The sequence below is a fragment of the Saccostrea echinata genome, unplaced genomic scaffold, assembly GCF_033153115.1.
Source record: "Saccostrea echinata isolate AGI-Se365-2 ecotype Australia unplaced genomic scaffold, CSIRO_AGI_Sech_v1 ptg000030l, whole genome shotgun sequence".
Lineage (NCBI taxonomy): Eukaryota > Metazoa > Mollusca > Bivalvia > Ostreida > Ostreidae > Saccostrea > Saccostrea echinata.
Genome location: NW_026889779.1, coordinates 23,472,937 through 23,498,682, shown reverse-complemented (window position 1 = coordinate 23,498,682; position 25,746 = coordinate 23,472,937). Strand labels below are relative to the sequence as shown.

Below are 25,746 nucleotides of genomic sequence, written 5' to 3'. Positions count from 1 at the left end.
TGTTAGTTACAGTACTTAATGTAATTATCTGAATATTGAAGTTAAATTGGTTGGAATCATAGAAATAAAATGTTTGTGTCTGTTTTAAGTCTGATTTTTTTTCTTAAATATACTTGGTCCGAATTGTGAACATGAAGTGCAATTTACCTTTAAGATGAATGTAACGCATGTCATTTAAAATCAACCATTCCACAAGCTTCAATTTTCATTGTATACATTGTAAAAATTTTTCAAATAAAGCAAATGAAAATTTGCTTTTCATTTGTAAATGTAAATATTAATACAATAAATATAAACACTACACCTTGTTTTATTATGTATAAATTATCAGTTGCTTTATTTGTACTAATGGAATGTCAGAATAAGTTGCCCTATTTGAAACGGCTCAAATATTTTCAACAATTGTGATCTGTTGAACATTTTTAAAATATACCATCAGTTGCACTACATGTTAAAGCTCAAATGCTTTCCTACAATTGTGATATTTTTTTTAAATCTTTATTTTATTTGTAAAGAAAGTAAAATGATGTTTAAGGTAGTCTATTCTTAAGATTATGAAAATCAGCAGAATCTGGGTACAGATACAGCTGCCAGGATTTCTTTTCGATCTAATATGTTTTGGTTGTTTGCCCTTCTTTAAAACTGCTTTTCTCATATTTGCTATTTGCTTGTTTTTCTATTTCTTTTTTTTTTTACTTATTTGTGTCCGAGTGTCTTTTTTGGGGGGTTGGGGGGGGGGGGAGGGGTGATTGTGTGATGCATGTGTTTTATAAATATACATGTTTCTAAAAGACATTTCCAACAAGTTTTGATTTCTATCCTCAAGCTTTCGGCAAGAGCTGGATATCAATCATAATCAATCAAAACTTCTGTGATATACTAATTTATCAAATTGATTTATTTCATTTTAAGGGTTTTACGCTTTTCATTTTTCCACTTGCCATCTTGGGCAATATTACAATTATAACAAAGGCTATGTATCATGTCAGACAAAATACAATCCAACGATAGGTGAGTTATGTCCAGTGCACGATGTTTTATCGATATTGTAGTTTGATAGGTCACGACGATATACTCTAAATAACAATACCATGAAATCACTTATTTTCGTGGGGTCAAATTTTCGTAGTTAGAGGAAAAATCACTATTTTGAGGGGATTTAATTTTTTAGTTTTTGAAGAAACTTTAAACTGTAGTACGACATTTCAACATTTTATGGAGGGTATGTATTCGTGGTTCTCTTCATACCACAAAAACAACGAAAATTACCCCCTCCCCTCACGAAAATTAGTTATTTCACAATAACACTTTAATTTTGTATTTAATAAAAAAAAATATCATGTTCATTTCTTTGAAGAAAAAAGCCAGAGACAAGGGTAAATAATTTTAATTTACTTGAATTTACATTATTCATTTCTCAAATTTTAATGAGTTCTCCTGATTATTTCATTTATCAACAAATTTCATATGTTCTTAAACGAGGGCTCTTTATTATTGTTAAATTATTGAGATATTTACTTTTATTCAATAAAGGAAAGGGAAAAATTCATGAAAATTCGTTAACACTTCATCAAGTATTATACAAGAATTGTGTAAAATTTCTTATTAATGGGATAATCAGATATATCTCGGTGAAATTATAAACTTGCATTTGTCTTTTGACCTGGAGCAGCATTGCTACGCCATTTTAACGTCAGACTTAGATCTTTTTTTCTTCTTTTCTCATGTTTAAACGATCGCGAAGCATTACCTTCTCTTTTTCTATCATAACATTATAAAAATCAAACTCTCTCTTTTTTAAGCCTCTTCAAAAAATAAAATTAAATGTGTGTTGTTGCAACCCAATACAAAATTACATGAAGTGTCATATACAGAATGACTTAGCATCATGCAGTACCGGTTTTTGCACCACGGGACAACTTTATTTAATCCATAATAATGGTCGTCCGGAGCCTTTGTTTTTACTCTGGGGGAATTAATTGTAGGAAAAAAATATACAAATGAAAAATATACAAATAATTTTAAAAAACACCTAGACATGTTTTTAGCAGGTTGTTTATCTGAACAAGAGTTCTCCACAGCGTTACACAAAATTTTAGGTATTCTCACTGAGCCGCCTTGACGTAAAAATTCAATTTGTCGTCTTAATCTAATATCTATACCGTGATTTATTTTTAATGATCTCCGTATTTCTGATTGAAATTCTAACAAACTTGCACAAAATGAAGTCAAAATAAAATAGAAAAATTATAAAATAATATGAATTATTTTCTCTCTTACAATAGGTCCATCCGGTATTTTGAACGTAGGTGTTACATATTTTCATTGTCTGATTTCGTGACTGCGTCAGGTACTACTACTATTGACACATTAATATACCATTGAAAAAATGAAATTAAATATTTGTAAAATATTTCTTGCTTTTATTAATTTTTAGTTTTTGTCAAAGGTATATGCAAATTTTCACCGAAAGGCGAACATTAGACAAAAGAATAAACACAATTGTTTCAATATTTTCCGAACAGTCCTCGTACTTTCTTAATTTTTTTTATGCATAATGGATCTTTATTAAAAAAAATGGAATTTGGCTAAATTAGACCTAAACTGACGAAAGAGATTTGGAAAGTCTTCCGTGGTTACGTAATTTGTTTAAATTGGGTCTCCAACCCATAACACATATAATTGTCTAAACATGAAGGTAGGGTTAATTACTGATCTAGAGATGTTGTAAGCAGCAATTAATCATGATATTTTAGCAGGAAACGACTGTGATTAGCTGTCAAACCTCATTAATTACCTTGACCAAGAACTTGCATAATGTGTCCACTTGACACCAATTTCTATGTTAAATGCAAAGATCGTTTAGTCACAAAAGTGAATAAAATAATGGCAATTGAAAATACAGGTGTAAGTGAATTATTCTATCTGCGTTTCATAAAATAAAAACAACTCACACGCTGATGTCCATACGATGTCTTCACTGAATTTTTAATTGTGTTATAAAAGCAATTTTAAATATTAAAACTTTAAGGCAATTAAGACACAGTGATATATGGCAAACTCTCGCCCACTGTCACACAAACAGTATACGTTTTAAACTGGAGTCGTACTGTTTCCAGTTGGAAAATGAGGCTGCAGATATACATTATATTTCTGTGTTGTGCAGTTGCTGTTTCTCAAAGTGAGTATCTTCTAAATAGTATTACATTTTGCTTTCTTCATAATATGATCTTTCTCTTTAGTACGTGTTTTAAACAATTTCTCAAAATCATTATTTTGAGCTTTTCATTAATGATATAAATCTAAACCTATATAAACTTCAAAATGTTAAACCATATGTTTCTTTTACAGAAAATGCCAGAAGAGGCTATGGGGTTCAGAATCCTCAATTGACCCAAATTTTGAATTCACCACTGCAATCTTTGTTCTCACAAATATCCTCTATGTCCCAATCTCATCTTCAGATAACATTGCAGCAAATCTTTCAAAAGCTTGCGACTCTATTGGTACGATTATTGCCATTTGTGAACATCCTACTCAATCAGGTTACCGAACTTTTGAAAACAGTTACGAAAGATTTAGTTGATATAGTGAAAAAATTGGTGACTCTCCTAGATATGATGCTTCCGGACTGGAGAATGATTGTACGAGAACTGGTTGGAGCTCTTCTGAAGCTGATTCAGGATTTCTTACCGCAGTTAAAGCCATTGCTGGCGGAAGTCATAAATATAGTAACGACACTGCTCAAAGTATTGCTTGATAAAAATCTTCTCAATCTCGGTGAGTTGCTTCAAACAGTGGTGCAACCAGCCAGTAACTTACTAAATAAAGTCTTATAGTTGATTTTTTCTAATCAATGACTAACGTAAAAGATTGTCCTATTATAGAAAGTAGTTTAAATGTTTGTACGGGTAACTCTGAAGGTACTCTATGTTGTGGATCTTGATTTATATTTTTTCTTTATCGCAAGAGCTGTGTTTCTAATAAAACCTTAAATGTACCTTAAATTAAACATTATTATCTTTCTGTTAAGTAATAAATGAATTTTCTAAGAGTTTGGTATTTGAAGTGAAAGTCTGGACCATTCAATGAGTCCTTGACAATAAAGGATCGAAGAGGATCTGATAGAAAAGGTAAACTGTATTCTTCTAGGTCAGTTTCACAAATTTGACATTCTATGTATAGCATTGAAGTCACTATGAAAAGGTGTAAATAACGAACAGTGAACCTGAAAACACAAAGATGGGACAATGTGCATCCTCTGTTGTCCAGTTAAATTCGAATGAAAAAAGTGATCCGTGGTCAAAATAGTCAAAATAAATGGTATCTTAATTAGTTTGAAAAGTATCTACTTAATGATAGGTGTATTTGTAGAAAGGTCATAAATAGGACATGTTCTTTGTACTGAATCAGTTGGGAAACGTAGACACCATAAATGAATAAAATGGAATAAATACCAGTCAACATTCGATCCTACTATAGGTTGCAATTGTAAACAAACCCGCCATGATAACGTCCATAGAATCTGCAAAATACAATTTTTAATCAAGACGTTTAAAACCCCGATTACATGGACATTTTTGTCATTAGCCTGCCTCAGTTAAAAGATTGATTGTACTCAGAACAAGCACTTGTGCACCGAATAAGCTTTTAGACGTAAACAGTCGATTCTCGAATATTACTATAAGAATATGAGAAAGTAAAGATGGAAAAACAGAAGATAATCTATTTCTCCTAAACGTTTATATGGAGTAGAACTATGAAGCATGAAAAAATGCTGCAGACTCTCTCTCCTTAAATTGTTGAAAATTTAAAAAAAAAAAAAAAAAACTGAGAAAATTAAGAGAGTTATGAATTTTATTACCTTCTTGTGACATCTGTGTATTACATCATAGCCACTTAAAACCAATGCTAATTTTATACCAAGGATGACAAAAATTTTTTGATTATGAACTAGTGCAGTGTTCTCAGGGACAAGCCAAAAGCCAGGGGCCAAAAAGGGATCTTACTCTATCTTGTCCTTTATCATAACTATACATGTTATACATTGTCTTTGTAGTAATAAAGTAGGATAGATGAAGATTTATATAATTCAATGGTTCCTGTATAGAAAACCTATTTATTATTTCACGATATAAATTGGTCTACATGAATAAAGCTTGGGGAAAATAAAGTTTTCTGGTCATTCTGTAATTTGAATTCCAACCATTGACATATATGCCATGCCAGTTTTAAATAAGGAATCTTTTAAAGATAAATTTTGTCGTTTATGACAATCGTAGGCGTTTTTAAATCCCTCGGTAAAAATATTATTTTATTGCACTCTATTTAAAAAATAACTTTTCACTAAATCTGTCCAAAACATCTATTGTTTTTTATGTAGAGTATATTTTCACAATATTTGTTTTATTTGAAAAAAAAACTAACTGGGATTTTTGGTTCTTTTTCAAAGTTTCTGTTTCACTTCTGTTTGGACACATATATTTTCATCTTTGGTCTGAGCTAAGCAATATCATTTATAAAATTTATGCTGTCACATCGAAACTATACTAAAAAATAAAATAATTCAAAGCATTTCTTTCCTAGTTTACATAATTAGAAAAAATTTGAATTAAGAGAACATATACGTGTAGAATTAATTTAAAGAAAAATTCCTGTAGGTCGTAATTCGAACACACGACCTTCCGATCACGATGTCGATAGGGCGCTCGCTCCGTGATCGGAAGGTCGTGTGTTCGAATCACTGACCCAAGTCGATAAAAATAAATTGGTAGCAACCGTTCCTTCGCCAAGCGCTCGGCATTTTGAAGTGGAAGTTGTGGGTCTTTTAGATGAGACCTTAAAAACCGAGGCCCCGTGTCACGGTAGGCGTTTGCACAATAAATAACCCTCACTGCTCAATGGCCCTAAGTGCCTAGTAAAGGTCTAAATTTAAAACCCTTCACCGGTATTTAGTGATGACGTCTTTATGAGTGAAATATTCTCGAACAGGACGTATAACAACATACAATCAATCTTTAAGTCGTGATAAAGAATATAGATATGGGATCCTGAGAGGACCATGAACTTCACTATCGCACCATCGAGCATCGACTAAAGGGTCGATGGCGCGATGACACAATGACGATGGCGCTATGGCGCGATGACGATGATGCAATGGCACGACAATGAGATGATGATGGTGAGCTACTACTATGGAACGATAATGAACATCGCTTTATCGTCATCGTACCATCACGCCATATTCATCGCACCATAGTGCCATCGCTATCGCATCATTGCGTTATCGTGCTATCCCTTCATCGCGCCATCGTATCATCGTCATCGTTCTATTGCGCCATTGCTTCATCGTCATCGTATTACCGCGACATCACACTCTCGATCTAAACCTCGATGGTGCGATGATGCAACAGTGAACTACAGCAATGTACATGACAATATACGGATTCAATATAAAGGTGTTGCATTGCATCGTTTCACAATGCAATCTGCCATCACTGAGTGTAAAATTGACATAAGAACGAAAATGATGATTTCTATTCAACAAATTAGATGTAAAGAACAAATGTTTTCTTTTTCTGTCTTCAATGGATCTCCGAAGTAAATATGGTGTGTTCCCCGAACGTCTACTGGACTAAACCAACATCTAATTATCACACTCAATTAAGGGGCTCTCTAAGGGGTGTGTTCATGTGTGGGGAGGGGTGGACTTTCTCTAAATATTTGTAGATTTTTTTTTCAAGTGCTGGAATTCGCCAGCGCTCGACTTTACAGCAACAGAAAGTAAGAGGGGCAGCATCTAAATGAAATTTACATATTAGATCTAGAGGAATAGACTATACTACAGGAAAAGTCTATGCTCAGAAAAATGCCCCCCCCCCTTCTTTTTCGTTATATGGACCTGCAAATGCGATGTGAAAAAAGTTCTCCATGTTTAATAATTAGATTAAACAAAGCTTAAAATGTGAATATGTGATGTAAATGATGCTTCAAGTACCAAGTGTTAGATTTATTTGAAAATAATTTATAACATGCTATTTGTTAATTTAAATGTCTTGTACAGTTATGTTTCTTTTTCGAAATTAAATGTATTTTAAATAAAAATATTTATTACATGTACACGTATATGAAAAAAAAATATTTGTTCCGTGCCTTCAATAATAGCAAGTATTTAATCAATAAATATGTGCTTTAGTACACAATTTTATCAGTAAATATTAAATCATTTAATTTTGTCTACTTTGTTAAATCAAGATAACACAGGTAAACGCTACCTGGACCCCTTCGAGGGCCTTTTAATTGAGTGTGATAATTAAATAGTTGTTTTAGCGAGTAGACGTTCGGGGAATAAACCGTAAATATATACAGAAATCATACATGAGCAGACAATTTATAGTAAAAAAAAAAGAAGCTGTTAATAAATGGGCCAAGTAATGAATGAATGAGGCCACAAAAATGTAACTTTTTTGAATTACTTTCGATATCAATCGGACAGCTTTTAGATAACGTGATTATATATGTTATTAAAGCGTTTTTAAAAGGTAAAACTAGAATTATCTTTAAGGAAGATCTTAACACTAATCTTTTTTTTCTTTAGACCATAAGAAAAAAATGTATCATATTTAGGAGTACATACTGAGTTGATCAAGTTCATTTTCAACATTGGGTACCTGCTAATTTTTTTCAAGAAAAATGTTTAAAGGCAATTTTGGTTTAAAGAAATCACTGTTGTTTACATACATTGGTAAAATACATGAAAACAATGTATTCTGATTCTGATTTTTTTCTTTTAATTTCCTAATGAGAAAGTTGTTTGGAATGTCATTGAGCCTAAGGCACATCCAAATTACATAATTAACCCGGAAGTAATGAACTTTATCTGGATATATTTTTAATCTTAGCACCAAACAGCATAGATATAAAATATAATGGGAATAAGATATACTTCTGTTAATGCATGTACTTTAATAGTAATATAAATTTTCATTTAGAAAGCTTTGCTTCAAATGTTTTATTTTTTAAAACGTGTTTCGTGATATACAATGTAAATCCCCTCTTAAAAATAAACGATTTTTTAATATATTGCAATTTACCCTAAACCAAAACACCGATGACAAGGTGTGTCTCTTATTGGCAGTGAGTGCCGAGTAAAGGTCAAATTTTGAAGCCTTTCACCGGTATATGGTGACGTCTCTATATGAATGAAAAATTCTCGAGTGGGACGTAAAACAATATACAATCAATCAATCAATTTATCATTAAGTCAAATGCTCACTGATGTTTTTCATACTTATTGTTAGGCCATTATTTTCACACTGAATAACTGTCGACGGTTTTTTTTACCGTTATTTCCCGATCATGAGAATGAGCACACGACGGGTGTGACCGGTCGGCAGGGAATGATTTCTCCTCCATGTCACCTGATCCCACCTCTGATGTTTTAGAGGTCTGTGTTTGCTCTGCTCCATTATTTGTATTGTTTAATGGACTTTTGAGCTTGAATACTGTTCGTTATACCATACATTTCATTGCATTATCCAAGGGAGTTTTATCAACAATTAACGAAAATAATTTAAGGCTAGACAGGTGCTTCTATGCAAATAAATTCATTAACACGCCTCTAAATATATCATAGTATGAACTATGTCATTCGGTTAGCTTTAGCTTTGATTGAAAGTTTCCTGAGAGGTAAAAGAATGGAGAGCTCTATAGTGCTGTATCGCTATTAAATAGAAATGAAAAGATTTAATTTCTTAGGGAAAAACAACTTAATTATTAATCACCTGCGTAATTAAGTAAAACCTGTTTTAAAACTGTCTTGGTTTTATGAAGGTAAGTTTGAAACACGAAAACTTCTTGCTAATTTGAATAAAAGAGTGAGGTTTTTTTTTTTTTTTTTTTTTTTTTTTTTTTTTTTTTTTTTACAAAGGCTTATTTCTGAGGGCAAAGAAAGACCATGTTTAAATATTCCGAAAATAACCTTCTTCATAATTTTTAGTTTTGTGACAATGATAAAATGTTCTTTACACTTTTTTCTTACTCTAGCTAGACAGTTTGTCTGTTAAAATTTGCAAATTCCACCAGGGACAAATTGTTTTAAAGAAAAAAACAGGTCGCTTGTTAGTTCTTTTGCAATGAAAGCAGCATGTTTCCTGTATTCAACAAACTTCTCGACCGTGTATTAATCAGATTAATTTGAATAAGTCTTCTGAAATCTTTGATAAGCTAGGAAATTCAACATGATATTTTTCATGGCTCAAACATTCCTATGTATGCTTTGCAGACATATGATATTTCAACGCATGGTCTTGTGCTAAAAGCCTAAATCTATTCTAACTCTTTTGTAACTTGTATTTTCAAAAATTATTAAAGAAGTATAAATAATTATCAACCCTCTAACAAAGGACCACTATATGAAATAGATGTGTCAGACTCAGTGTGTCTTTCAAATGGATATATCAAATGAACGTATAACTGCAAATGAATATTGTTTATTGATAAAACTTCATCGATATATTTAAATGGCGAAATGTAGGCAAAAGCAAAAGACCTACATTTCATGAAGAAGTTCTTGAACTTTTGCACCATATGAATACAGAGTAAGAATACACAAACAGGCCAGCTAATGAAGTGGTAAAACTAGAACTCACGAGAATTCCAAATGACTTTTTAGAATTGGTCTCCAAGGTTTGTAGATGACCATTGAGGCTGGGATTAGGCTGGTCATAATCTTTCTTTCTGGATAACTCGCTGCAAACTGTTTGCAGTATTGCAGTATTATAATGTGCGATTTGGACTTCATGCCCTATGTATCCATGGGTACGGTTTGGGCTTTATTGTGCACTAAAATGTTTGTTTTTAAAAAGTTATGAACTTGGCTTAAGTATGAGTTGAGTATATAAATATGATAAATCGTGAAAGAATATGGCTTGAAGGAGGGCCGTTCTGGAAATATGACGTCATTAATTTGGTACATTTCTAAGTTTTAAATAGAAAATGCTTCCATATGACTCACTTTGGGGGTTATTTTCCTTAAGAAAATATTCTCCACAGCCCTCGCCCACTTTAATTTTTGATATGTTGTGTAAAACCTTTGAAAAATTCCATTTTTCAAAATCTTTGTGGGCGATGCATGTGCTCTATATTATCTGATAGAAAATTACACTGAAAAATGATCTCTTTCAAATGTACTAAGAAAAATACAGGGCCAGATTTGTATTGAAACCGTACCTTGTTCTTAGGCCCCATTCCTAAGTTGGTCAAGTTTTGAAATTTTTTTCACTTATGTCAATCTATCGGGCAAACCGTGTACAAATCAACATGATGACAAAATTGTCCCGAATTCAGTGGTTATTACTTAAAAATTCATATACATGAACTTTTCTTTATTTCTTACATATAATCGAAGATTTACATGCAGCTACATGTATTCTTGATTACAATAAAGTATGATGCCATTTCAAAATGTGTAATAACACTTTTCATTTTTAATTATAACGCTTTTTGAAAGGTATAAAAACGATTCCTTGTGTTATAATGTTTTTGATTCGCGTAAGGACATAACGCCATTATTTGCGTTGTATTCTTATGCCTTTAAACTTTGCTTTATTGCAGCCCGGAGGACCGGGCTGCTCTATACATATAAGTTTAAGTGTTGGTATATGGGGATTGAGGTGGGAGAAGTTATTCAGAATTAAAGGTTTTCTAAACATTAAAAAGATTGTTAATCAGAATGTTCTTTCCCTTTATAAATTACGAGATACACAATATATTTACTTCCATAAAGTGAATCTGTAAAAATATATATGTTTTTCATATTTAATATATAAAGTTGCTTATCATTTACTATCGAAAAAACGACAGGTCTTTTTTTTTTTAAAACATCGAATTTTACTTATCGCATAAAAACGTAAAAACGTACTTTACACAGTTCGTGTTTTATAATCTTGAAGTGAAAGACATTTTTGAAAATAGGTGATGCATGTGTCTGGTTTCAAATTATATTTTATGCAGCCAACATTTACTTGAGGAATTGATAAAGTTTAAAAGGGTATCGTTTTTGTTCGATTTTCATCCGACTATAAGTTTTCAAAATAGTCTCTACTATCGTCTCCATCATTTAGACGCATGCCTTTTTTCACACATATCGAAGCGGTTTGATGATCAAGACTCATTTCCATTATTTCCCGGGCGACAATTGATGGTTACATCAATGTTTTCTTGTTATGTCTTTGTGAAAGGTGCTAAAACAACCTTCAATATGCGTTTTTATGCATTTGAAAAGCATAATAACACCTTCTTTTTTTGCACAAGATCGATTACTTCTAGTCTTTATCTTCATTATCCATAACTCTATTGACAACGATTCTGATTATTCTAGAACCTGTCACGTGTGATATTTCTGTGGTTCATACGACACCATTGTAAAGAGAATGTCCTCTTGTTATATATTAATATATGTTTCATTTTTTTTAAAGATTTTAAGATATATTTGGTAATATATTAATTTAAGGACCCTCTATACACTGATGAAAAATGTTTTTGGGACTTTGAGAAAATTATTTAGCATAAAGGAGGATATTTTGAAAATAACTAACTCATTTTTCAAAAAGGGAGCGTGCCTTTTTTATTCAGGAAAAATCTTCAAAGACAATGAAGTAATAGAAAAGAAAAATTGCCTTCACTTACTCAAATGGATAAAATACATGCAAATAAACTTTTCAAATACTCTATCTTGGTCTAATATAATGTTTAGAATACTTGGATTTATTTCAAATTATGTGATTTAGTTCAGATTACAATTTATTCTACTTGTATATCAAATGGTAGGTCAGTCTAATTACACAAAAGTACCCTGAAAATAGGGTGCAGTGTAGAGAGGGTCCTTAATTATATTTTGAAACTCTTACATACAAAAACAACACCATTTTCACAATTCAAGATAGGAGTAATGGTATTTAATGAAAATATTAATTAATGGCTTTATCTTTATTTTGTAGAGACATATATTGTTAAGGTATCTTGTTAAACAATAAAATGCTTTCTTTGGTTGTTAGTACGGGAATTAATGTCGCAGCTGTTGCAGAAAAAACACATAACCCGCGTAAGCGGGTTATGTGAATTTTTTCTGCAATAGCTGAGACGTTAATTCCCGTACTAACAACCAAAGAAAGACATTTTATTGTTTATATTTATATCTGTATAAATAATCATTAAAAGTAGGATTAAAAAGATTAATTATTGTATTATTGATATGTATGTCATAGTACGTTTCATTGATGGAACAGCCACTGATCAAGAAATCCGTACAGGTGATATGCCTAGTGTTGTTCATGAACTGATAAACGGCAATGGGTTTCGTTAGAAATTAAGGAGAAAATATTCAGTGGATGTAAATATTAACCAGTAAATGCCGTGTAGATCCTAACAACTACTTTTCAAAGCTAGAATATAAATTGAAAATACCTAATTGACTGAGAATTATGATAATTTTTAAAGAAGAATGTTGCTTTTGCCAGAATGAAAACATACACGCATAAAAGGACAAGTAACTTTTGTCCTAATTGGTGCAATTTTATCTGGAGAACGTTAATGAAATATTTTAAAAGGAAATGAAATCGTTATTGAGATTCAACAAACAAAATTCAAAAATACAAGCGTAGTAGAATAAACAATGATTTTGACATAGCTGATGTTAACAGGTAAATGAAATGATGGCAGATGTGGACAGCCTTTTCCTAGGTGGGTGGGCAACAAAGGAGAAACAAGTGTATGTAAGTTGTAACCCTCCATTGAATCGTGTAACACACAACATAACATGAAAACAAAAAAAAAATGTTTTCTAAGAACACTGATAAGTTTTTTTTTGTATTGTTTGACAAGAATGGTGACAACTTCACAATTTTGAAGGCTAAATTTGATTCAGGTATTTCAGAATGTATTCATCCTTAATATTTAAAAAAAAAAAAACAACAACAACATTTTTTAACTTAGTTTTTAATCTACATTTAATTTTACAAGATGCTTCATTCTTTATACATCGTTATATTATTACACTTTGGAAACTCCAGGCTCCAAGGCTTTTTTACTTCCCTAAAGGTGTTTTCATGCAGCAGTATAGTATGCCGTCTTAGTTACATTATCCAAGGGAGTTTTATCAACATTGAAGACAAGTGATTAAAGGCTAGGTTGATGTTTCTATGACATTAAATAATTAACACGCATAGGGGCTATGCCTAATATATAGAGAAGGTAATTTTTTTTTTTAAACCCATTAACACGAAAAGAAACCTCTTGCTGTGGCCTTCAATTCGTCATTTAGAAATATCATCAACGTTTTATCAATTCAGAATTTTCAGATTTATTAGAGGTAAGTTTATTCCACAGAAAAAAGTTTAAATTCATCTTCGCATACAAACTTGGTAAATAACAATACTTCGTAAAGAATAATGACGTAAAAAATTGACATCATAATGTGTCGTGGGGGTATTAATCTTCTTTTCATATAGGTGTTTTTGAATAAATTCTTTTTCTTTTTAATTCAAAAACAGGTCTTCTAATAACGGGCACAATAAAGACACATGGGAAATCCAATAGATTGTTGGTACATGTAGACTTGATCTAAAAGAAACTACAAAGATTTTATCAATGAGAATCTAAAGCATATTTTTGATATCAACCTTGACTTACTTGTGAGTAGAAACAGGTTTTTGTTTTTTGTTTTGTTTTGTTGTTTTGTTGTTGTTTTTTTTTTTTTTTTTTTTTTTTTTTTTTTTTTTTTTTTTTGGCAAATGAAGTTTATAAATGACCAATGAGGAGGTATGCAAATCTGCGAGTTTCATTTTTACTTAAGAAGCAGTTGTCTATGATGTCAAAAGTTTGGTCATAAATATATCGTGGGGAATGTTTGTATAAAGTGTTGAAAAGTCGTACGTCTTGATGTCATTGGTTTTAGTAAAGTTCAGGATTTCAAATTTTTTGAACGTTCTTTTTATTTTTTTTTATCCAAATATGATTAACACCACTTCTCTCATATGTTGTTCTACAGTACTCCTGAAGTTTCTCCCTCACTGATTATTATTATACAGTTAAAGTATATCATTGAGGGAGTTAGCAAGATTCCAGTTCCCTAAGGCCAGGACTATTTCCCGAGGCGAAGCCGAGGGAAATAGTCCTGGTCGAGGGGAACTGGAATCTTGCTAACTCCCGCAATGATATAGTTTTAACTGTTTTATTATACCGATACAAACATAAGATCTAGAGCATTCAGATAGCGTGATTTCAAAGCAGGAATTAGCTCACTGAACTAACACACGGGGATTAGTCCATTCACATATCATACCAATGTAAAAGTAAAATCTAGAGGATTACGGATAACTGGGAATTAGCTTTCGAAGCAAGGATTAGCTCACTTGACTAACGCAAGGGGATTAGTCAATTCATAACGATTTCTAGGGAATTAGTCACATCTAACGATCTTATGTTGTATAGGGAAAATATCAGTAGAGGTATAATAATATCATTTCACCCACGGATATATTATTTTTGTTTTTAAATCAACAGCTTATCTGTGATCATCTTATCTTAAGAGGTAATACTTAATTTTTTACTATCAAAATTTTTTAAGTACTAAAATATGTGCGTTGATAATTAAACCGATAAACCTATATAATAATATTAAACCAATTTTTTAATCATCTTTATCCTCGATTCTGGGTATGGGGTTCGTTTTAATATTTAGGGCACTATTTTTTTAAGTCTGAAGGAGAAATTATTGATCTCCCTTAAATTTAACTGAAAAGATCACAGTATGCAAATTTTATACCATACCAATTTTGATGTACCAGATGCGCATTTCGACAAATTATGTCTCTTTAGTGATACTCATGCCGAATGTTTGAAATCCGAAATATTTAAATAAAAAAATCCTGAAAGAGCTGAAAAAGGGGCGCCAAAGACTGAACCCAAATACGTCGAAGGATCAGAGATATGCATGAGGGAGATAATCCTTAATTTTTAAATATCGACTGATGGTATGGATGGTGCTGGCATAATGAAAGCGTGTGTTTTCTCAGCATAAAGCGTATGTATTTAGCTGCTCAATTGTGTTACCATATCTTATACCATGTATTTTGTTACCTACATTTCCCTAAGCCCTGTGAAAATAATCTTTCAGATTACTGTTCATGACCGAAAGGACATCAATTTATGATTAAATAATTCTTCCGAATTCTCTAGTTTTCAGTTTATTTATGTTGTGATAATATGTAATGCCTCAAGTTTTTCCAAATGATTCTGAGTGAGTTGAGGAAGATACCCCTAAAATGTAGACTTTAATTTGTTCAATTAATTTCTTGAACATATTTTATCATATGATCTAAAAATTCATCAATAAGAATGAAGTTTCTCTTAAAAGTACTTTTATGCCAATACACTCTAGATCTGCAGTTATTTTTACTTCATAGCAATAATTCTGATTTGGTCACATCATAACGTCAAGTATACAAGACCTTCATGCTAAAACAACGATGTTGTCTATTTATTCTAATTTTAGATTTGTATTATACAGTCAGGATAAAAAAGCAAAAAAGTCAGCAATATAAGAAATATTTTAATCCAAGAACACATTCTGAGTCTTATTTTTAATCTGAAATCAAAAAATAAAACCATATTATTAATAAATCATTAGTATGTAATTAATTTTCAGCAAGAAAACAGTAACTTAATTACAGTCCTTATGTACTCACTTGTATATGATTGCATCTTAAGAATTCTCGTCTATTTAGCCATATGTTTGTCGTCCTTGTCCACTTTCAATGCCTCCCGCTGCCCCATTGTTGTTCTCACCAGTGTTAGTGAGTGCATTGTTTGTAAGACCATTGTTACTTAAACCATTGTTGTTAAGTCCATTACTGTTGAGTCCACTAAAAGCATTGTTATTGTTAAATCCATTGAAACCATTGTTGTTGAACCCATTGAAACCATTGTTGTTGAACCCATTGAAACCATTGTTGTTGAACCCATTGAAACCATTGTTGTTCAGCCCATCAAAGCCATTGTTTAACCCATTGAAGCCATTGTTGTTGAACCCATTGTTATTGAAGCCATTGAAACCATTATTGTCAAAACCATTGTTGTTAAAGCCATTGAAACCATTGTTGCCAAAACCATTATTGTTGAAACCATCATTAAAAAAATTGTTGAAACCATTATTGAAGCCATTGAAACCATTGTTGCCAAAACCATTGTTGTTGAAACCATCATTAAAAAAGTCATTGTTGAAACCATTATTGAAACCATTATTAAAACCATTGTTGTTGAAACCATTATTGAAACCATTATTAAAACCATTGTTGCTGAAACCATTATTAAAAGCATTATTGAAACCATTGTTGTTGAAACCATTATTGAAACCATTGTTGTTGAATCCATTATTGAAACCATTGTTGTTGAAACCATTGTTGTTAAAACCATTATTGAAACCATTGTTGTTGAAACCATTAAAACCATTATTAAAACCGTTATTGTTGAACCCATTGAAACCATTATTGTTGAATCCACTAAACCTGTTGTTGCTTAATCCACTCAAACCAATGGTGTTGAATCTGTTAAAACCATTGCTGTTCAAACGGTTGTTGCTGGCACCATTGCTGTTGCCATTTAGTCCATTACTGTTGAGACCATTTAGTCTACGACCAATCATTCTGCCATTTCTATTACTTCCTATAATTAAAATCAATTTAAAAATACAAATCTTACTTAAAGATACTATATATAATATAATTTGAATAAAAGGATTGCCATAAAAATCTTTTACACAAATATATTTTTTTAATATTCCCCAAAGAGATAAAGAATACCAAAATTCCATATGACAATGTGATCTGCAGGATGAAAATACTTCCATAGCCTTTCGGTCCAGAACAACTTACCATTGTAGGCAATCGATACTCCAAACAAGAGAACTAATACCAGGAAAGATTTAGACATTGTGCAAGAATGAGCGGCAAAAACCGGAACGGTATGGCAGGTTTCCTCTGGCTGTCGGGGATGAATTTGATGGCAAGCTGGGTACGTTTATATAGGTTTTAGTTTTCACTCAGGTTGTGTAAAACACACCGTAAGATTAAAGCAAAACAAATGTTTGTCTAATTACATTGATTAGTAAGACTTTCAGAATATTCATTTAACAAGACAACATATACTGCTACAGTTAACAAACACACCAGTTGTTGTAAAATTCAGCGCTTACAATCTGCAAAACCATCGTCTAGATACGTATTCCGTGTCTGATTAGACACGTAAACCCTGTTTTATACTTTGAGATACAAGAAAAGTTTGACTTTTAAAATCTATTATTGATTTTTAAAAATATACATTTAACGTATTAGAATTTTTTTTTATTTTTTTCTTGAATTATTATTTGCTTGTTTATTTATCTATTCATTTTATTTAATGCAAGTAAAGCAAAGTGGATATCATATAAATTCTTCTAGCACATATGTCTGAAATAATATCTAGTCGTTTTATGTTTTCGAATTGCATATAGAATATCACCCTTCAGCTGTCATATTACATTTATTTTACTTAATGGTTATTTCAAGTAATTCTAGATTATTTTAACAAAATTCAATATTGTTCATGATATGTTTTAATTTGTCGGAATTTTAAAGAGATTTCACTTTGCTCTTGTATGAATAATAAGCATTTAGTGTCCAAATATGAATTAAGGACGATTTCTTGTCAGGTTAGTCGAAGCGAATTTACATTAAATCCTGTAATTCTGAGATGTTAGGAATTAATCTAATACTGTGTAACAGTAATGTTTTCACTACGTTCATCATGGATATTTTACTGTTCTTCGGAGTGTTCGAAGAAAAGTTTATCACCTAGGTGGAAAAATGACAAAACATCACGAAAATAAGGGTATTCTTTGTACCTTGGATTTTCTGACTTCGGACTATAACTTCATTTAATTTTATGAACTTTGTGAAATCATCCTAATTTATGTATAAAGCTAACAAAATAAAACATTACCAGTTGATTTGGTTAGTTTTTTTTATTGCTTATCTTATGGGGTACATATCAATTACTGAGTTCGTAGAATAAATCTAAACATTTGAATCGCCGTTATATTTGCACTTGATGGTAAATATTATTTAGAATATTTTCTTTGATGAATAATTTTATTACATCTATCAGTCAGGAATTAATTCTATAGCCTTTTTAGCTAAGAAGCTAAGAAAATTTGAAATATATCACTACTGAAATTGTCACATTTTTAGCCTCAGAAATTCTTCAAATTCTCCTAATTTTGACACTTGGTAATTGAAGTGTGTTTAATTCATATAGACCGATGACTACCGTTTTACATTAAATAGAACATTTCTTTTCTACTTCCTGAGGTTAGTGAAGGCGTTTTAAAGAGTTGCCAAGGCAATAAAGTAACAACTTCAGAACAAATGTCATATCATAAGACTTTTTAAACATCAATTAGCTTATGGCAGGTTTGTCTCCTCTGATATTGACTTTTCGAAATAAAGTTGAATCAACGTAAGTCAGATTTTACCATATCTTCTATTTCCTTCATATAGTAATATAATTTTGAAATGCCTATTTCAATATCATGACAGCATTGAACCATTAAGGACAGACGATACCTTCCTCAATAATATATATTTTTTTCTAAGATTTTGTCACTGAAGTGTTGCTACTTTAACGTGTTTACTCGCAAAAAATCAAGGTACCTTACCAGGCATTTGTGCAAGATACCAGAGGATGTTGTTTCCTATAAAATCCTTTAGGAAAAAACTTAATTAGCCAATAACACATTTGTTAGTGTTTCATTATTTAAAAGACAATTTAAAACCAGTTTAGAACTCAGAAGATAATTAAAATTTGGAATGTTTTCCACACAATACGAAGATATACAAAACAGATATTTGAGGAACGTATCGTCTGACCTTAAATTTGCATACATGTAACCTAATTTTTGGAAATTTAGGGGGAAGGATACCACCCAACCCCTTCCCCCCTCCTCGATGCCCCATCACAATCACCCAGTGGATCTGCAACCATTTAAATCAGAATAGAAAGTACTTTTTTTTTAAATCACTGTAATAAAAATTAAATGATTAAAAAATAAATTTTAGAAAATTGTGAATTGAAGTTTTAAATTATATTTTAATATCACAGATTTAATTTGTTTACAAAACGACTCGCTTTTTTTTTTGTAATTTACATAAAATCGTGAGGTGAATACAATTATGAAATCTAAGTTATAAGGAATAAAAACCACGAGAAAGTGTTCAAGTAACACAGATCTTATTTTCAGTGCCTTGATATTTGTGAAGGAGGGTTTAAATATATGTTCTCACTGCAGATTCAGTCAGTGTTTGTCTCTTTGATGTACCTTACAAGGATAATTTGTTTAAACCATGAAACCATTTTCTTTGAAAGTTCCAATCGGATAATAACAGCATGTTTCCTTCATGCCTATAAAAGATATATAGGAATCACTATGCGTGAAATGCTACCACCTAGTTAACAGAGATTCAAATAATTTCGGCTTAGATTTAGCTTTGCTGAATATTTGAACTTATACCTTTACCGGACAGTCTTTCATAATTCATGTCTTGAAATTCAAACTTAGCTTCGACCGGTTTTAGGTATTATTTTGCACCTAGATGACACTGCCGTTTGCTGCAAGGCAGTAAAAAAGATTAAGAGACTTACTTGGAGCAAAGGCCAATGTCACCTAGGTGAAAAATAATACCGAAGTTGAGTTTGAATTTCCAAACATGAATTATGAAGAAATCTTCCAAAATTCGATGAATTCGTCCGTCTAATATATCAACCATTCCAAATTACAGCCGAGATTAAGGTTAAGATTATATTAAGATTAAGGTCCCGCATGACATTCATGGAAGTCAAATATATGTAGTGATCGTAGTCCAACGGAAGCAACAGGTCCATGTTAGAAGTCATATATAATTTTCGTCAACTCCTGAAAAGCTTTGAAAGAAAACAAAAAAAAAAATTCGAACAACATAAGTCAATGTGTAAAGTAAGCGTAAGAAAATTAACTCCTGTAAATGTTTCATTATCATTAAAAACTCGAAAAACTGTTTAGTGTACTGGACTGGGATGCTTTTGATTTTGTCAAAAAATGTGAACCAGTTATTAATTGCTCAAGATATTTAGAAAAATAACAGTATACTTTAGAAAGTTTATCTGTTATACATGCAGAAAAGTGTGGATACATGAATATTGTGTCATATAATATCCCGTTGAACTCAAAATAAAATACACCACAACCTGGCATATCTGTTTAATATACAGCTGTTTTACTGACTATAGACATTCATGACCAACTAAAATTTCAACTATATGACAAACGTGATGACTTCAGCTTTTCCATCATAAACTTCCATTGGTTTTGTAGTGATATTCCAATATCAATTGAATATATGGTATTTATGCCTCCCAGCTGATTCGGTACACAAGAGAATGTTCCGAGTACAATCAATTTTTAGACCGATAGAAGCTTCTGACAAATAAGTTAAAGTAACTGAACTTCTTACAATCTCACCAAAGTCATCATTTTGCAAATTCTGTGGTCGATATAAAGACCCTGTTTTCAACCTATCACTAGGCTGTATTTTGATTGACATGTTTCATACTACAATCCGTTTACTTCATCAATACAGAGGGTTCACGGCGGTTTTGGCCTATCGACAGGGGATACTTATTTCACCTACGCACCTGATCCCACCTCTGTTCTTGCCCTGTTTACGGTGGAAATGGAATCTATCTTACTAGAGTGAAATATATGGGGATAACGAACAGTATTCGAGACAAAAGTTCATTAAACAATACAAAATAGGAGCAGAGCAAACACGGACCTCCAAAACATCAGAGGTGGGATCAGGTGTGTAAATAATGGCCTAACAATTAGTATGAAAAACGACAGTCAGCATTTGACTCAATGATAAATTGAATTTGCTGACAAGGTCATTGTATCAAGCATAGAACTTACGAAATGATGACTTTAAACGAGACTGCTGATATTCTTGTTTCATCAACTTCTTTGTCAATAATTTACCTCGTTTTAGAAATTGTACAGACGTAGAACATGCTCTTGCGTATCGAATCAACTGAGAGATATAAACCTTGTATGCAGGTAATGAAGGTATATTGCTGCATAAGTAAGGGAAGTTGACGATTGAAAAGTAAAAGTCATCACGTTTATCATAAAGCTTGGTTGTTAGATTACCATTAACGTCTTTTTCAAGTAAAATATCTAAATATGAAACAGATGTGTCAGACTCTGTGGTATCTTTTATCTCAAGCTCAACGGGATATATCGTGTCGACATAAGAATGGAAATAACCATTGTTAATTGAAATACGTCGTCAATATATCTAAAGAGGTCAAAAAATGTGAATTTCTAAAATTCAATATCAATGTCAATTTCACCGTACAGGTTCCGATAAAACACCCAAAGAAAGATAAAGACGAAATTATTTAAGCAGTATATTTATAATATTTTCTTACATTATAGTACGTATTTGATTATTTAGTTTATAATGAACAGAACTTCACTAAATTGTGAAGAAAGAAAAGCAACTCATCAAGGAACAAAATGATCTTGAGACTGACAATGGTTTATCTTATCTTGTTTCAAATTTATATTGTGTTCGTAGATCTCTGAATTTTCTTCACGCTCCGTGCATCAAATGTATATACTTTGAAAAAAAAACATGTTGCTACAATATTTAGTTATTGGATTTTGGAAAAGAAATTTCTTTTTATTGTTACTCATTATATCTTACTCTGGCTGAAGATCAAAACCTACCGGTATATAAAACTAAACTTTTTAAATCGTTTTCTACAATATTTTAATCGACCATGTCATCGTTTCGAAACATTCTGTTTATTGCAATCAAATTTCATGAGTATGAAAGTAAGAATATATCTTTATTTATTTATTTATTTATTTTTATTTTTTTTTTTTTATTTATTTATTTATTTATTTATTTTTTTTTTTGCAGCCTTTCTGCTTAAACAGAATTAGAAATGTTTCATACGCCTTTTTTGTTAAAGCGGGGTGGAGATTGCGAGATCGAAGGAAGAATGCATTACATTTGTAAATGTTTATCTTTATAACTGTATAAATTATTCGTATAGAATGGGTGTTATAGTTATAAGTATTAGGGTGTTACAGTACAATGATTGAAGAGCCCACTTCTTAAATTTGAAATCTTTCAAACACCAGGTTCTTAGAAGCAGTTTAATCATTCAGTATGATTGTTAATGGAATGATAACAGCAACCAGTTTTCAAAAGATATAAAAGAAAAAATATTGTTAGATTTCAAAAATTGAAATAAACTTTATGTACTTTTATGTACAATTGCCAATGCGAATTTCTTTTAATGAAATAACTCATTTATGGAACTTCTCATTCTCTAACATTTCTGTGTACTGCCACGAACCCAACTCACAGTTTTTGTTATATCGCAGCATTTCAAGAAACCGCCCTCACTCTCCATTTTAATAAACGACAAAACACCTTGGTATGTTGCACTTTGCCACTATTGTGACTTTAATCATTAATATATTCTAGCGTTCTTGGCTTAATTTATGAAACACACAATTCAGATCTGTTTCAAGTTTCAAATTAATTATTATTTTCAGTTTTTGTTCCAATCAATTTTTTATTATGATGAGATATGCTGTTAACGAACTGTAATCAAGCTTAATATTCCATTGAAAAAATAAAAATTGAGAGCAGAGCGCGCAAACATGGACCTCTTAAACATCAGTGATCAGGTGTTAAGGAGAAGAATTCCCTGTCGACCGGTCACACCTGTCGTGCGCTCCTTGTTATGATCGGGCAAATAAAAAAAATCTGTAGACGATTCACTGCGAAAATAATGGGTCTACTAATTTATTTGTAAAACGTTATATCATCCTTTAAGCAATATATATAAATCATTTGATGTTACTCAGTTTTTTTTTCAATTTTTTTTTTAATTTCTACTTTTCTAATTCTTGATGATTAACAAATTGAACACATCTTTTAATTAAGGTATTTTCATCATCAGTATCGGCCATTTTATTTTAAAATCATCTAATTCGTTAGGACCTTATTTCATGCGAAAATAACTCTTAAGAAAAAATGTTTATTATAAGCATCAATTGTTGAGGTTGAATAATTGAGATGGAAGGTTATCTAAGAAATTTAAAAAAACAAGAAATATAATGTTTTCCATGGTGTCTATTTCTCTTGTTTCTCCCAATAGAGATATTTCATAATTCTGATGCTTCCGCTAATAAACATCATGGTTAAATTTTGTTATCAGAAGACAAATCACTATACAAATTGATTCAAATGATTTATTTGTATTTCATTTTTTATTTTTGAACAATCTGAATCCTCTGCAGAAAAATCTGAAAAATATAACAACAAAGTATTTATCCAAGAAAAAAAATATACATTTTTGAATACAAATAACCTTTAAGTTAGATTTACTTGGTCACTAACCTTTGTTTGATTGATCTCAGCGTCCTCTAAATACTCTAGCCGTACATTGATCTTCCTCCTATAATACCCATGCCATGAAATCCGTTGTTGTTCCAACCATTCCATCCGTTGTTGTTCCATCCATTATTGAAGCCGTTGTTGTTCCATCCATTATTGAAGCCGTTGTTGTTCCATCCATTATTGAAGCCGTTGTTGTTCAATCCATTATTGAAGCCGTTGTTATTAAACCCATTAAAACCATTTCTATTCATACCTAAACATTAACACAAACAAAATATATTAAATGCTTAAACTCATGTAATGTTTCCTCAATCAAATACGCCATGTTTATTTTACTATCTTGGGTGGGTGTACCTTAAAAGAGGTAATACATAAATACCAAAATCTAATTAAATACCGTTTGGAATTTGTAGCGGTAAAAATAATAATAAACCTAAATCAAGAAAATGTCAAATCACGAAAAAAAAAGAAGAAAATTTAACTTTCATATCTAAAAGAGAAAAAAATTACAAGATACTGATTTGTTGCCTGAGAAAGATTATTAGCAGTTGCAAGGTTTTGAATATACGTTCGTCACAACACTGACAAACGTTACACGTGAAATTTGTTGATTAACTGATACATAAATTGCAACATTTATTAAAGAGATTAAATGCCCCGCTTATCATTTTAGATGAGATTAAAAAAAAATTGTATGCTTTATTTGAAAAATAAAGAATGAGATGTGACATGAAAAACTTAAAGAGTATTTACCATTGAAGAGAGCGAGTGACACCCCAAACAAGAGTACTAGAATAGACAAGGTCCTCGTCATTGTAAGAGCTGTGGGGAGGAGGCTGGGACTGGTAGCAGCAGTGGCCTATCTATGGAGGTGGGATACGATAGCAAAAAGGATGCAGGTTTATATAGGTTCTGATTCTCTCAAATACTGTGTTATACACAACATAACATGAAAACAAACAAATGTTTCTTAATTACACTGATTAGTTAATTGTTGTCTTATTTAGAAAGATGACAAGAATGGTGACAAGTACACTATTTGAAAGTCACGGTATGATTCAGCAATGCTAAACATCAAAGATTTTTAATTAGAAGTTAAATGTTATTAGACAGTGTTTCAATCCAGCGCAATAATGTTTCTTTCTTTAATATATTGAAATTATGAAATTTAAAATTAAGATTCGTTCATCCTATCAATGTAAACTATTTCAAAAAAGGAAATGCATAAAGCTATATACTTGGCATAATATAGTTGTATTTGAGCAATTTCAAATGTTCCATTCATAATGCATTTTAACTGTGGAGAACAGATCCTTTGAAAAAAAAAATATAACAGTTATATAACTTGAACAGAACTTGCATACCTATGAAAAGTTCTTTAATGGATAACATTAAAATTTTCACGCTAATGATTAACCTTTTTATTTTGTCTTCTTGATACCTTACAAAAAATGGTTCGATTTATTTTAATTTTTTTTTTTTAGCCGATGGGTATAAAAGGTTTAAATGAGCACTACTGTTTGAGTACGTCCGTCTGCCGATTATTTCACACTTTCTTTTAGTTTTCCTTTGAATTCCTAGGCCAGTCTCAACATTCATAAAAATTCTTGAGTTTATTTTGATACATATTTCTTGCCAGATTATTTTCTTCAGAGATTATGATGACTAGTTAATTAAATTATGAATGACTAGACAAGAAAAGCTATGGTGGGGCTTTTATATTTTTTTTGAAAATTACTGGAACAGAAAAGATAAAATCTGTAATAGGAAAGACTCATTACGGGGCAAAAATTATATTTACCAAATACATTGTCTTAGGGCGGTGGGGACATGAAGTGGGAAAATTTTGAACATCAGCAGACTCTTCATCAGCCAAATCTAGAGCATTTGCTCAAGAAGTAAGGATTTGTTCCTTCGAATCGGGTTCGAATCCAATTGCGGGACGTGGAGACGGGTCCTTCAGATGAGACCGTATAAACCGAGGTCCCGTGACACAGTAGGTGCTGGCAAAAATAAGATTCCTCACTGCTCAATAGCCCTGTGCCGAGAATATATCTAAATTTTCAGCCCTTCACTACCAAGTCTCCGTATGAGTGAAAAATTCTCGAGGGACATTAAAGAATAAACAAACAAACGTTAGCTTCTATTTAAAGATACACAGAAGACTTACTCCTCATGTTCAAATTATAGCCTCCAGACA

The 25,746-nt window shown here is 31.5% G+C and overlaps 2 protein-coding genes across 2 annotated transcripts; one reads left to right on the top strand and one right to left on the bottom strand.

Moving 5' to 3' along the window:
- Nucleotides 1-2,973: 2,973 nt before the first annotated feature.
- On the top strand, nucleotides 2,974-4,054 carry LOC133196576 (uncharacterized). The gene is made up of 2 exons (XM_061332445.1): nucleotides 2,974-3,181; nucleotides 3,352-4,054. Exons 1-2 carry the CDS (start codon nucleotides 3,127-3,129, stop codon nucleotides 3,837-3,839), a joined length of 543 nt encoding a protein of 180 aa, XP_061188429.1. The 5' UTR covers nucleotides 2,974-3,126; the 3' UTR covers nucleotides 3,840-4,054.
- Nucleotides 4,055-15,597: 11,543 nt separating this feature from the next.
- On the bottom strand, nucleotides 15,598-17,007 carry LOC133196575 (probable serine/threonine-protein kinase clkA). The gene is made up of 3 exons (XM_061332444.1): nucleotides 16,932-17,007; nucleotides 15,747-16,722; nucleotides 15,598-15,646 (listed from the first exon to the last, which is right to left on the bottom strand). The coding sequence occupies exons 1-2, from the start codon at nucleotides 16,987-16,989 to the stop codon at nucleotides 15,782-15,784; spliced, it is 999 nt and encodes a 332-aa protein (XP_061188428.1). The 5' UTR covers nucleotides 16,990-17,007; the 3' UTR covers nucleotides 15,598-15,646; nucleotides 15,747-15,781.
- Nucleotides 17,008-25,746: the final 8,739 nt, after the last annotated feature.